The following is a 12,072-nucleotide window of genomic DNA, read 5'->3' as shown; positions in this document are numbered from 1 at the left end:
CGTGACTTCGATCATAACTAACAAATAAAAATGAAGTTTCCTCACCGTGACTTCCATCATAGCTAACAAATAAAAATGAAGTTTCACTTGTCAACAAAGTTTGGTCATTGTTTTCTTGAAACAAATGTCGATACTTTTTAAGAAACAAAGAAGAGAATGGGAGATTATTCATGTTTTGATACTTTTTAAGAAACAAAGAAGAGAATGGGAGATTATTCATGTTTTCATTGCGCAAAATAATTTTCTAGAAACAAAAACAGAGAAATCGTACTATATATAAATTACATGAATTTCCTTCTCATCATCTGCCATCCACAAAGCAGCTTGATCTTATCAAATTAGACCCAGAAAAGGAGCATACTCCATAAATCAACTTCTTCCAATACCTGTAAATCAGAATCAAATTACGGAACGGTTGATCAAGCCAAGTCAACCCATTACATTTTGAGTTTGGAATTACTCCCCACAAAAAACACTTTTCAGTGAACAACTAGTTATATGCTTGAAGCACTTCTAGTATTTTTTTAGTGCTTTTAAATTTTTTTAAATACATTTGATTATTTAGTCCAAACCCTTGAAATTTTAGGGAAGTGCTTTTAACAGGCTGAAATAACTATTCACCATAGAAAATACTATCCCAAACTCACTTTTACGTAGAGATGACACCATCAATTGGGTGCAAACCCAGGAAGTTGACAAACGAAAATTCAGTATTATGGAGGAACATCAGACATATATTCCTAAACCAAGTTCTTTGGGCTCTGTTTCAACCATCCATGGAGGCCTGTTAAGATTTAAAAAGGTGATTATGATAATAGCAAGCTGGAGTACTAATCAGGAGATACATGTGTACTGATTGGAATCGGCTAGATTCATCTTACTTGTTCATCACAAAATTGATTGTCCCGTGGGCAGCACGTCTTAGAAGAACTTCCCTCGCCTCAACTGCTATTCCTTCAGGCTATATGAGGATGTGATTAAACTTAAAGCCAACGACAAACTTTCAGTGTAAATATTTCAGACACTGTATATACCTCTTCAGGAAACCAAACTCCAGGTTGTGTGCTTCCCTCCAGAACAGCAATAGCGAATGCAGCTGTTGAATATCCCACTGATCTGAAAAAGTTCCAATATAACACAAAATGTGAAGATTGCATATAGACAACTGGAAGTTGAATGAGAACATCTCTTAAGGAGGAGGAGAATAAGTAGAGAGGAGGGGTGAAGCCCTTACTGGGAAAGCCTCCGATGACTGAAAATCCCCACTGTGTTTTGCCCATTCGAACACTCCAAATCAACCTACATAAAAAGAGCAAGTGTTGGGAAACTTTTTCTACACAAGTAGGTTCAGACATCATAAGAAATTTGGTGCCTCACCCTCATGGATACACGCTCTCCAGCAAGACCATCAAATGCTCGAACAAAAGGATCAAACAGTTGAACCAAATTCTGAACTTTGCTTCTATCTCTAAAATATTCCTGCATCATTTAGTCAATCTTCGATTGATACAGGAACCCGTGTTCATTGTACGTGATGTTTCATTGGAGAGGTAAGTTGTAAATCTTTTTGGTTCTTGATAATTTATTTAGAAAACTTTCCAAATTCTCGCACAATGGCATGCATCGAAATGTAAGGCAGCCATTGTACGATCGCAGGAAAAACTTCCTTTTGGGTTAACTTCTGACATAGAATTTGTGATAAAAATAGATAATTCAACTCGTACCATAGGAAGAAGATTAGTCAATGCCAACATTCCCCAATTCCAAAAAAATGGCGCAGTTCCAAAACGAGCACTAACTGACGGCACTCCCAGGATCTCATGTGCAGTTCTTACCTCTGGCAAATTCCTGAAAGAAATATGTTTTTACTCAGGATGCAGCTTAAATGTTTCAAAGCAAAGAAGTTAAATTGTCCCACAAAGTGACGTCTAGTGCATGAAGTATTTCACCAAAAGAGCAAGCAAAAACTTCAATCCTTAAGTTGATAAAAGAAATGGAAGGCTATGAATAATATTCAGTTAACCACAACTTGAAACCATCGGCTTAATTTATAAGAGTTCTGTATATATGGACTTAGCCAGGATACATCACCGAACATATATGTGAAATGTGAATAATATCCGCCTCCAAGATTTAGATAATGGATTCCTAAGACAGTTTGAACTATAAAAGCATGTAGACTGTCCAAGACGTTGAGGATTGTTGGGAGGGAGTCTCACCTTCGCTAATTTAGGAAATAATCATGGGTAATGAAATAATCATGGGTTGAGTTTATAAGTAAGGAATACATCTCCATTGATATGAGGCGGAAGCCCAAAACAAAGCCATGAGAGCTTATGCTCAAATGAAGAGAAGTAATGCCTTCCTAACACAAGAGACTTCCTATGATTGGTTTAAAGTAAATCACTATATACGTGTGAAACATTGCACGATGAATGCTTTGCTACATAGAATTAACTTACAGCAGAAATACATCTTTCTTCCCAATTCCTTTTCCGAAGTCAATGTTGAGCATTCCACTATAAGGTTTTAGTTTGAGCTTTTCCCCTGCTTCCAAGGTCATGTGTGGTGCATCAGTTGCCACCCAGAATACGATACATAATCGGCATATTGTATAGACAAGCACAGAAGTCTCAGTCGACACTGACCTTTATTATAGGCGACCACCTCCTCTCCCAGCAGTAAGAAACTGGTAGCTAATATAGTTGGGCCAGCACCACCAGTGCCTGCAGTGTAGTAGTAGAATCTGAGACAAGAATTTACATTTAGTTGCTGAAGAAATTGCATCCCATCAATTTTTAGATTGTGTTATACGAACGACTTCAAAGTTTTCTAGCTTAACAGAAGGTTGTGCTGAAATGAACTTGCGGAGAAAGATGACACTAAGATTCTAAACGTAATCCCCAATTAGAACATCGCCAAAACATTTTTCAATCGTCCCAAATCATGCAAAAATTGAAATCTTTTGATCTGGTTTTCTTCCATATTCATACAAAATCTTCACACTATGGAAACTTCTCAAAAGGAATCCATAGATCTATGAGAAATGATACCAAATGAACAAAAGATAATAAATGTTTATTCCGCTGTGGTCAATGGGATTTGTTTACCACCTTAGGTACCAATGCAATATTGAATTATAATGATGGGGAAAAGCATGCTTTATCAGTCATGAGGCTTCTTGATCAGTCGCAAGATTATCAGGGACTTCACCTTAGCCTCTCGGGCTCACACTTGCTTTCATCTCTCGCAACACGTACAAGCTCTGCTGCCATTACTGGCATGGTACAATAGGAAATACTCAGTCAGACGAAAATCTTGACTAGAATATATCCATTGAAAACTACACTTCGACCTATAAACACTTGCCCATTAGTTCAGGTCCAGTGGATTGGTTGAAACGGTGCATTACATTTGGGAACTTTGCATAATCACATATTAAGAACTATCCAAATTGGAGTGCACAATAAGAACATGGATATTATGTACCGTTGCTCACTCCAGGATAAATGCCAGCAGTTGTAATAGCTGGAATATTTGCTTCTATAGCTTTATTCTTGAAAGATTTTGCATTCTGTGAATAGTTTGAATCATCACAGACATCAACGTAGGCTGTCTGCAGAAGCAGGTAGACAAAGAATTTCATCAATATATGAGCATAAAAGTGAGATTTTTAATGCAAATGCAGCCCTTTCCTTGGTATTTATGGAAGCTTCAAGTACAGTGCACTTCTCCGTCTGTTGGAAAGGGCCAGCCGTATGAACTACAAGATCAACATCTGTAGTGACAGCTACGGATGTCAGTTAAGCGCCCTTGGTGGCCAAAATGTTAAGACATTTAAACGCAATTGGTTTAGGGTGCAAGGTTTTCATGTGTTTTGATCCAGACAGACATATGATAAATCAAGATATCTGCAACTATACAAAAGGGGAAAATATGTATACATAATAACTTCATTTTAATGTTCTTAGACCGCAAGAAAATCGGTTACCAACATTGGGAGGTTCATATTTCACACGCGAAATGGATGAAATTGGAAAAGAAATAGAGCCAAAGACTAACGTTAATGTAACAACTTAGCCCACCACTAGTAGATATTGTCTTCTTTGGGCATTTCCTTCGAGGGCTTCCCCTCAAGGTTTTAAAACACGTCTCCTAGGGAGAGGTTTCCACACCCTTATAAGGAATGTTTCGTTCCCCTCTCTAACTGATGTGAGGTCTCACAATTCACTCCCCTTGGGCTCAGCATTACCGTCCAGTGTCTAGCTCTGATAACATTTGTAACAACCCAAGCCTACGCCCAAAGAGAACAAGATCTGCTAGCGATGGACTTAGGCTGTTACCAATGGTATCAGAGCTAGACACTAGGTTGTATACCAGCAAGGATGCTAGGTCTCCAAGGACAGTGGATGGTAAGATCCCACGTCGGTTGGAGAAGAGAACGCAACATTCTTTATAATGATGTGGAAACCTTTCTCTAATAGACGCGTTTTGAAATCGTTAGAATGATAGTGAAACGTAACGGGCCAAAACGGACAATATTTGCTAGTGGTGAGCTTGTACGGTTAAAAATTGTAAATTATCAGAAGAATCAGTATACCTCTCAAAGCAGCCTCCAACATTTTAGCATTCTCAACATCGACTTCCACAAACCGAGAGTTTCTCCCGAGTGTCGCAACCATAGCTTCACCCTTTTCCCTGTCACAGCAAGCACTTATATTATTCTGAATTTCAAATTCGAAATCGCTCATCGTCATCGACTAACAATCAGTAATCAACATTTTAGGTTTGTAAAAACAAAGTTCTTGACAAATAAACACCGAAATGCCGAAATTAACAGAGAAGCGAAGAAATTCAAATTCAAACATGTCTACGAGGAAGTAAAACTAGCATTATTCAAATTAACACAGAAGGCTTACCTGTTTCGACCACCGATGGCAATCTGAAGGTCGGGACAGAACTTGGAGAGAGCAGTGGCAGTGGAGGCTCCAACCCGGCCGGTGCCTCCGAGTACCAAAACCCTAGAATTGCGAACATTCTTAGGCAGTTGAAGTGGAAGTTCAGTGTCGGCGGTGGCCATGGCCATTGGAGAGAAGCTTTTCAAACGGAAGAAAGCTCCCGCCATTGTTTGCCGCTCTTCTCCGCACAGGCGAGTTCTCTGCAGTCCGAGTCCTCTCTAGTCCCATTATCCGTTTATCGTTGCTGCTGACGTGGCATCCCCACCTTCTTACGAACAAGTGGACAAAATGGGCATAGGCTTATGAAAATGTTCCAAGAAAAATAAAATAACAAAAGATTAATGAAATGGTTTAAACATAATCAATTTGGCTATTTAAATTATGTGTTAGTCCCTCAAATAATAATAACAAGTGGTCAGCAATCACGGATCTTTACCTATTGTCCAATTTGAGTATAAGCTTTCACGGCTTTACAGCGAACTTTCGAGAAGACTTCATTCTAATAAATATTGTATTTTTCACTTTCCAATAATAATCCTCAACAAGATTCACCTTCTATATTTATATGGGTCCCGTAGATAGTCCAAAAAGTGGCTTAATTATATTATAGGCATGTCCTTCCCCAATTAAACAAATGACACATTCCTTTTAATTCCCTCAAGTAAACAATTGGGATTATTCTAATAACAACAATACCATGGCTCCTGGTCTCTTCAATGTTGGTACATTTATATTAATAAATAAAAAAAGAAATTAAACGGCTATGAATCTTTAATTTTTTATTTATTATTTTAAAAAATTGTATTTTTTTACCATAAATTTATATTAATCTTCGTCTTTTATAACATAACCTTTACATTATTAACCAAATTAACATAACATAACGAAAATTTACGGTAAGGTCTATAATCAAATTTTTCAAAATAAAATAGTTACCAAGCTAAATTTAAAAAAAAAATGGTAAAAAAAATGTTTGTGGGGGATAGAGATTAGTCACCAACCATGTAAAGGTTTATGAAAAAGACACCAAAGAAAATAAAAGCAGCCACACCTCTCTCTCTTTAGACTATAGGTTTTGGCACTTTCATCGGTGAGGGATATCTTTTTAAGTCAAGTTGAACATAAGGCTTAAACTAAACAAACCCAACCTCCCACAATCCCTCGTGTCGTTCTCATCTCTACTATTCCCTATTTTCCATAGTAAACGACTTTTCTTCTGAGTTTTTTAATTTACATACATATCTAATCGAACGTAGTTTAATTGATTAAAGTATGTCTGATCAAGAAGTTCGAGGTTCGTTTATTAACAATCATCTATTTGTGTCTGTCTAGCTTCGAGGGAGCCTCTCCACAAGTAGTCATCTATCCATGTCTATCTAGCACTATTCAACCAACTACTACAGATCTCTACTATGAGTTCACTTTTGAAGCTCACAAGTTATTTGTTCGATACTCTAAGAACCTTTCCAACATGATAAGTCAGGACATGACCCGATACCACTCATAAGGAATAACGACGGTTTTCAAACGAAATATAATTGGTTGAAGGATATTTTAATATAATTTTTTAAAACATGGACGGTTAAATGGGTGGAAGTGCAAGACAGCGGTACCGGGCACGTAAATTACAGCAACGTGGAGTATTATTATTATTACTATTTGTTTATTTATATATTATTTTGTCAGACAGAAACGAAATGGTAATTGAAAAATAAAATGGAAATCTTGGTGTGCAGTACAGAATTTGTTGCTTTTTCTGCCACGCACAGCTGGTCATTAGCGTGATATAGCTGGCAGTACGGCGTCGTATGCTTCAAATACGCAGCTACCGTCGCCGCTCTTCCCCTTATTTCCATTTTCCTCCCCTGTACTTTCACTATTTTCATTTCCCTCCTCAACAACTTTCCCTCTCTCTCCCCATCCTGCCCCTCCCAACATTATGCACTTTTTCTTTGTTACGTCAAATTTGGACCTTTGACTTTTCTTTATTGCCATGCCGCCTCGCCTAAAATTCTCAATTATATTTCCATTATTATAATATGGGTAGAGAGAGAATGAGTGCCATCAATGTGTTCCCATGCCTACCCTTTTGGATCCATATTTATTTATATAATCAAATTAAATTTTAAAATTTGTATTTTAATTTATGACTGTGAAATTGAAATAATGAAAGCCTCTAGAAGAAGGGAGTGGCAAACTGGTAATTAGATTCAAAACGCAGGGCATTTTGGTGGAAATCTCAGGATAGACGGGACAGGGATAACACGGGAAAGATGAAAAAGTCGGCATTTTCTTTTTTGCTAAAAGAAAAGGAAAAAGGAAGGGCACTGTGAAAAATCGGCGCGGAATTTTGATGTAATGCAATTGGTATTTATTTCCAGAGAATTTCAAGGTCAATTTGGTCATTTCGCTATCGTTCTATAAGTATTTGACCATTCGCTTTCCCGTACTTTTTCTTCTAGCTATCTGCCGAGTGCCGAGGCCCCCGCTAACCCAACCCCTTGCGTCCGGTCTGGTTCGGTTGTCGGAGTGTTGCTTAACCACCTTCTCGTTTTTCTCGTTGCTGGCCGTCGGCGAACTCAGCCTCCGAGGTGCTGGAGAGGCCTCTGGTGACGCCGTTGTCGGCGGAGTGTCGACACGGGCTTTTTAAAAGAGGTTATTATGGCGAGGAGTTTATGGGAGGGGGAGTGAATCGGATACGGAGTGCATGTTCCGACGGTGTTGCTTCGTTGGAATAAGTAGTAGGAGAAGAGGTTGCGGTGAAGTTCTGTGACGGAGTGAGTGATCGAGGAGGAGGGAAATGGGGAGAGTGGTGGTGGGAGTGGCCGTGAGTGTTGCAGTGGTGGCGTGCATAGTGGCGGCGGGGGTGGTTACTCGTAGAGTGCAGAGCAGAGGGAAATGGAGCAGAGTGGTAAGGGTTTTGAAAGAGCTGGAGGAGGCTTGTGAGACTTCCGTGGGGAGGCTGAAGCAGGTTGTCGACGCCATGGCTGTGGAGATGCACGCTGGTTTGGCTTCGGAAGGAGGTTCCAAGCTCAAAATGCTTCTCACCTTCGTTGATAATCTCCCTGACGGGTAATCGTCTATTCCGTGGGTTTTATGGTGTTTTGGATTGCTTGTATTGATCGGTGAGACCAGTCTGCTGTTATAGTGAGAATATCGGTGTCCAGGAGCAGTTAGGTCCTTTCTAGTTTTTGGCTTGTCGGATGATTTGTTACTCGATTCTATGCGACAGATATTGTAAAGCTTCACGAATTTCATTTCCTCACTGATACGTACGAGCGATGTCCTTTGTGGCTTGGCTGATGCCCTTTCTAGTCTTCTCTTTGTTTCTTAATTTCTTCGTCAAATATTCAGCATATTCTCCTTGCTCTTTCGGGCGCTAATTTCAGTCATTATAACTTTAAAATTGTTTGTTGACAAAATTAGGATTTGAACTTTAGAATAGCTCGAAGGATTTGGTTTTTGTTGAACTTCACTTGGTTTTCTTGTCTTCTGTTACTTTGCCTCCTGTGGATCATATTTCGTTTCTGTCTGTTCGGTTTTGTGATGAGTGCACGATTTTCGTCTTCTTAGGTATCATTTAAACATCTGCTTGTTAAATCGTTTACTCATCTACTCTCTAAATCGATTTTGCATTTAGTTTAGAATCACCAGTCTGCAGCTCGGTCATAGCATTATCATTTAGCTACAGTTTCCCTTTTTGGCTTTAGTATAACGATATTAATCTTGGTCTCATGAAATGAGTGCTTTGGATGATGACGTAATGCTTATTTTGATGATACTCTTCCCATTAGGAATGAGATGGGGACCCTCTATGCCCTTGATCTAGGGAGTACAAATTTCAGTGTCTCGAGTATTCAATTAGAAGGTAATAGATCGTCAATCCTTGAACATGATGTGCAGCGGATTCCTATTCCCCAACATTTGTTGACCAGCACAGGCAATGTAACTATCTTTTTCCCTTGATATTTTACTAATGTTTGGTTTGTTTAAGCTTCTGTTACGTATAATATCATTAACATCAAACTTTACTTTATTGCAGGATCTCTTTGATTTTATTGCTTCGTCGTTGAAGGAATTTATTGATAAAGGAAATGATTCTGAGGCTCTTCTAGGTGGGAGAAGGGACCTTGGTTTTACATTCTCTTTTCCCACAAAACAAAATTCCATTTCATCTGGCATGTTAATTAAGTGGACGAAAGGATTTTCCATTGGAGACATGGTTAGTTGGACGATGTCTACGTAGTTCTAGGCTTTGGAAAGCCTGTGAGGAGTGAAAGTTCTTTCTTGTAAAAATTGCCCCATGCCATTGACAAACTAGGCCGGGTGGAGTATCAGTGCTATTATTTGTGTTATCAATGTCCAAGCATGCATTGCATTTTTCTAGGATCTTTACAACATTCAATTGAGTCTGATGTTTGTTCTGAGTAATGGCTTTGTATTGAATTCTCAATCATATCTACATTTTCAGAAAATATTGAGAGGCACAATTTTTTATTAACTAGGAAATCTGTTTAGCTTTGCAAGTTGCTAATCCTGCTATATTTTTCAGGTTGGGAAAGATGTCACAGAGTGCTTGGAACAAGCAATGAAGAGAAAGGGTCTCAACATAAGAGTCACAGCACTTGTAAGATTTCATTTATTGTTATCAGAGTCGAAGAAATTGTAGTAATGGAAGTTGGTTTGTGAACTGCAACTATCTTCATTTTTAAGTTCTGTTTGGTTTTCCTGAAGCGTACAGCAGAAACTTTAATTGCATGTTGATAATATGTCTAGAAAACATTTTACACATTTTGTAAGTCTTACTGCGGCATGGTGTTATGTGCATAATGTGTGTTATATGTGTAGGATTGACTGAAGAAGCATGACAGCACCAATAAGACGTTCAAGCCTAAGATCTCTATGGCTTGAACCTCATAGCTTAAGTTTCTAGTTTCTCAGTTGTACTGCAATATTTACTATCTTTTTTCTTTATCGCAGCAGTATATCATAGGAACACAGATAATACAATAATACTATGAATAGAAAAATTAGGTTAAAATACTATTTTGGTCTATGTGCTTTCGAATGTCATATGTTGGTCCTTGTACTTCCAACAATTTTTTAAGTTAATCCTTGCCGTTAGTATAGGGACTGAAATTGAATGGAACTCAATGAACAGGGACCAAGATGGTATTTTAACCAAAAAAATTAAGAGGAATTCTTCACAATTGTTGATAGGAGACTGGGAAATGCTATAGTAGTTTATATTTCAGAGTCAATATATGACCTTGTTTTCTCACAGACATGCAGTGTGCACAAAAGGCACGTTAGGTTGTAAACCATGTTAATATGGGACTTCTTTTCATTATTGGATTGTTAGTTGGTTTGGTTTTAACTATGAGTCAATTTTATTTTGTAGCAGATAAATGACACTGTGGGAACGTTAGCTCTTGGACATTATCATGATGCAGACACTGTTGCTGCGGTGATAATTGGAACTGGTACCAATGCGTGTTATTTGGAGCGAACAGATGCTATTATCAAGTGTCAAGGACTTCTTACAACCTCCGGATTCATGGTAGGAAGCTGTCATCTTTAGTTTTCTTCTAAAATTTATATCGTTGTCTGAAGTTAATATTTTCTTGATCAGGTTGTGAACATGGAGTGGGGAAATTTTTGGTCGTCTCATTTACCTAGAACTTCCTATGATATTGATTTGGATTTTGACAGCCCCAATTCAAATGATCAGGTACTACTTAGTTTTCCCTTTTTCTAGCATTATTTAATCTCACGACAACTAATTTGTACCCTGGTCCGAGTCTTGTGCAGGGTTTTGAGAAGATGATATCGGGAATGTATTTGGGTGACATTGTGAGAAGAGTGATTCTTCGAATGTCACAAGAATCTGATATTTTTGGGCTAGGTTCATCCAGGTTATCTATGCCATTTGTGTTAACGTATGTTCTTTTTCTTTCGTGATTGTTTAATTAGTTTACAAGTTTGGCCTTTCTTTTAGGAAAATAACAGATGGGCAGCGTGTTTCAATTGCATGTGAATTCATATCGTATAATGCAAAGCTATGTTGAAAGGACTTCTATTACATGTCCCTTAATTTTTGTTTTTGATTTGATTTGAAACCAATTTAAGCTATGCTAGCTACTGACTACATTTGTGTTCAGAACGCCTATTATGGCTGAGATGCATGAAGATGAGTCTCTGGACTTCAGAGATGTAGCAAGGATCTTGAAGGACATCTTCGGGGTAGAGAGTTTATAAAATTTGGCCATCCCTATCCATTTACATTCCTCGTTTTGTTTCCACCTTGATATAAAGTCCAGACAATTAACACTTCTCCCCCTTGCATCTGATCTTCCAGATCCCTGAAGTCTCCCTAAAAGCTCGAAAACTTGTAGTAAGAATATGCGATGTGGTGACGCGTCGAGCTGCTCGGTTGGTGGCAGCTGGAATTCTAGGTATCCTAAAGAAGATGGGGCGGGATGGAACTGGAGGAATTACAGGAGTAAGAAGTAGAACTGATGTGAATATCAAAAGAACAGTGGTGGCAGTTGAGGGTGGATTATATACGAATTACACAATGTTCAGAGAGTACTTGCATGAAGCTTTGATTGAGATACTGGGAGAAGATATTGCCAAACATGTAATTCTTAAGGTAACTGAAGATGGATCTGGCATAGGAGCGGCTCTTCTTGCTGCATCACATTCATCCAAATGATAGCACAAATTTGCTATATATATAGAATTGATATATATACATATAAAGATCCTGTAAAGTTAGAAATTCATTTCCTCAGAATGTGATGTCTCTCTGTATAAAAAGAAAAAAAAAAGGCTTTGTATTATTTGATATTGGAATTTTCAATATCTTTTTATGTGCATTTATTTGTAAGCTAAATGTCAACTTCAAGGCTAGATTTTGGTATTATGATGTGCGAAACTTAAACCATATTTTTGCTGCTTTCTTAGGCAGAGCAGTTGGTTGATGAGAGGAGAATATTTTCATGGTATTTTGTGTCTAGCAGCAATTGTTGAAAGGCCAAAATTTTCTGCATTAATTAGAGCTAATTTTATGCCAAATTTGACTTCCACTAATGATGGAAAAATTGCGATGGAA

The 12,072-nt window shown here is 38.1% G+C and overlaps 2 protein-coding genes across 5 annotated transcripts; one reads left to right on the top strand and one right to left on the bottom strand.

Moving 5' to 3' along the window:
* Positions 1–52: 52 nt before the first annotated feature.
* LOC111449104 lies at positions 53–8,011 on the bottom strand. 3 transcript variants are annotated; one of them, XR_002711524.1, is made up of 16 exons: positions 8,007–8,011; positions 4,920–5,174; positions 4,601–4,698; positions 3,696–3,778; positions 3,490–3,616; positions 3,214–3,277; positions 2,649–2,746; positions 2,463–2,547; positions 1,725–1,848; positions 1,378–1,479; positions 1,235–1,299; positions 1,035–1,116; positions 882–961; positions 648–784; positions 221–386; positions 94–172 (listed from the first exon to the last, which is right to left on the bottom strand). XR_002711524.1 is itself a non-coding variant. In XM_023088970.1 (14 exons), exons 2-14 carry the CDS (start codon positions 5,123–5,125, stop codon positions 727–729), a joined length of 1,272 nt encoding a protein of 423 aa, XP_022944738.1. In that variant the 5' UTR covers positions 5,126–5,174; positions 8,007–8,011; the 3' UTR covers positions 498–726. The 3 variants fall into 3 exon arrangements, 1 of the variants encoding a protein (XP_022944738.1); XR_002711523.1 differs by having other exon boundaries at positions 53–386; positions 4,920–5,158; XM_023088970.1 differs by lacking the exons at positions 94–172; positions 221–386 and having other exon boundaries at positions 498–784.
* Positions 7,409–11,776, top strand: LOC111449102 (hexokinase-3-like). Of its 2 annotated transcripts, none has more exons than XM_023088968.1 (9): positions 7,409–8,030; positions 8,753–8,903; positions 9,001–9,180; positions 9,511–9,585; positions 10,360–10,518; positions 10,591–10,689; positions 10,770–10,897; positions 11,120–11,201; positions 11,317–11,776. In XM_023088968.1, the coding sequence occupies exons 1-9, from the start codon at positions 7,759–7,761 to the stop codon at positions 11,671–11,673; spliced, it is 1,503 nt and encodes a 500-aa protein (XP_022944736.1). In that variant the 5' UTR covers positions 7,409–7,758; the 3' UTR covers positions 11,674–11,776. The 2 variants fall into 2 exon arrangements, with proteins under 2 accessions (XP_022944736.1, XP_022944737.1); XM_023088969.1 differs by having other exon boundaries at positions 7,410–8,030; positions 10,363–10,518.
* The last annotated feature ends 296 nt before the right edge of the window (positions 11,777–12,072 follow it).

This window comes from Cucurbita moschata, unplaced genomic scaffold (genome assembly GCF_002738365.1).
Source record: "Cucurbita moschata cultivar Rifu unplaced genomic scaffold, Cmos_1.0 Cmo_Scf00010, whole genome shotgun sequence".
NCBI lineage: Eukaryota > Viridiplantae > Streptophyta > Magnoliopsida > Cucurbitales > Cucurbitaceae > Cucurbita > Cucurbita moschata.
Note: the sequence above shows the minus strand (reverse complement) of the source record. Positions and strands in the feature narration are given on the sequence as shown.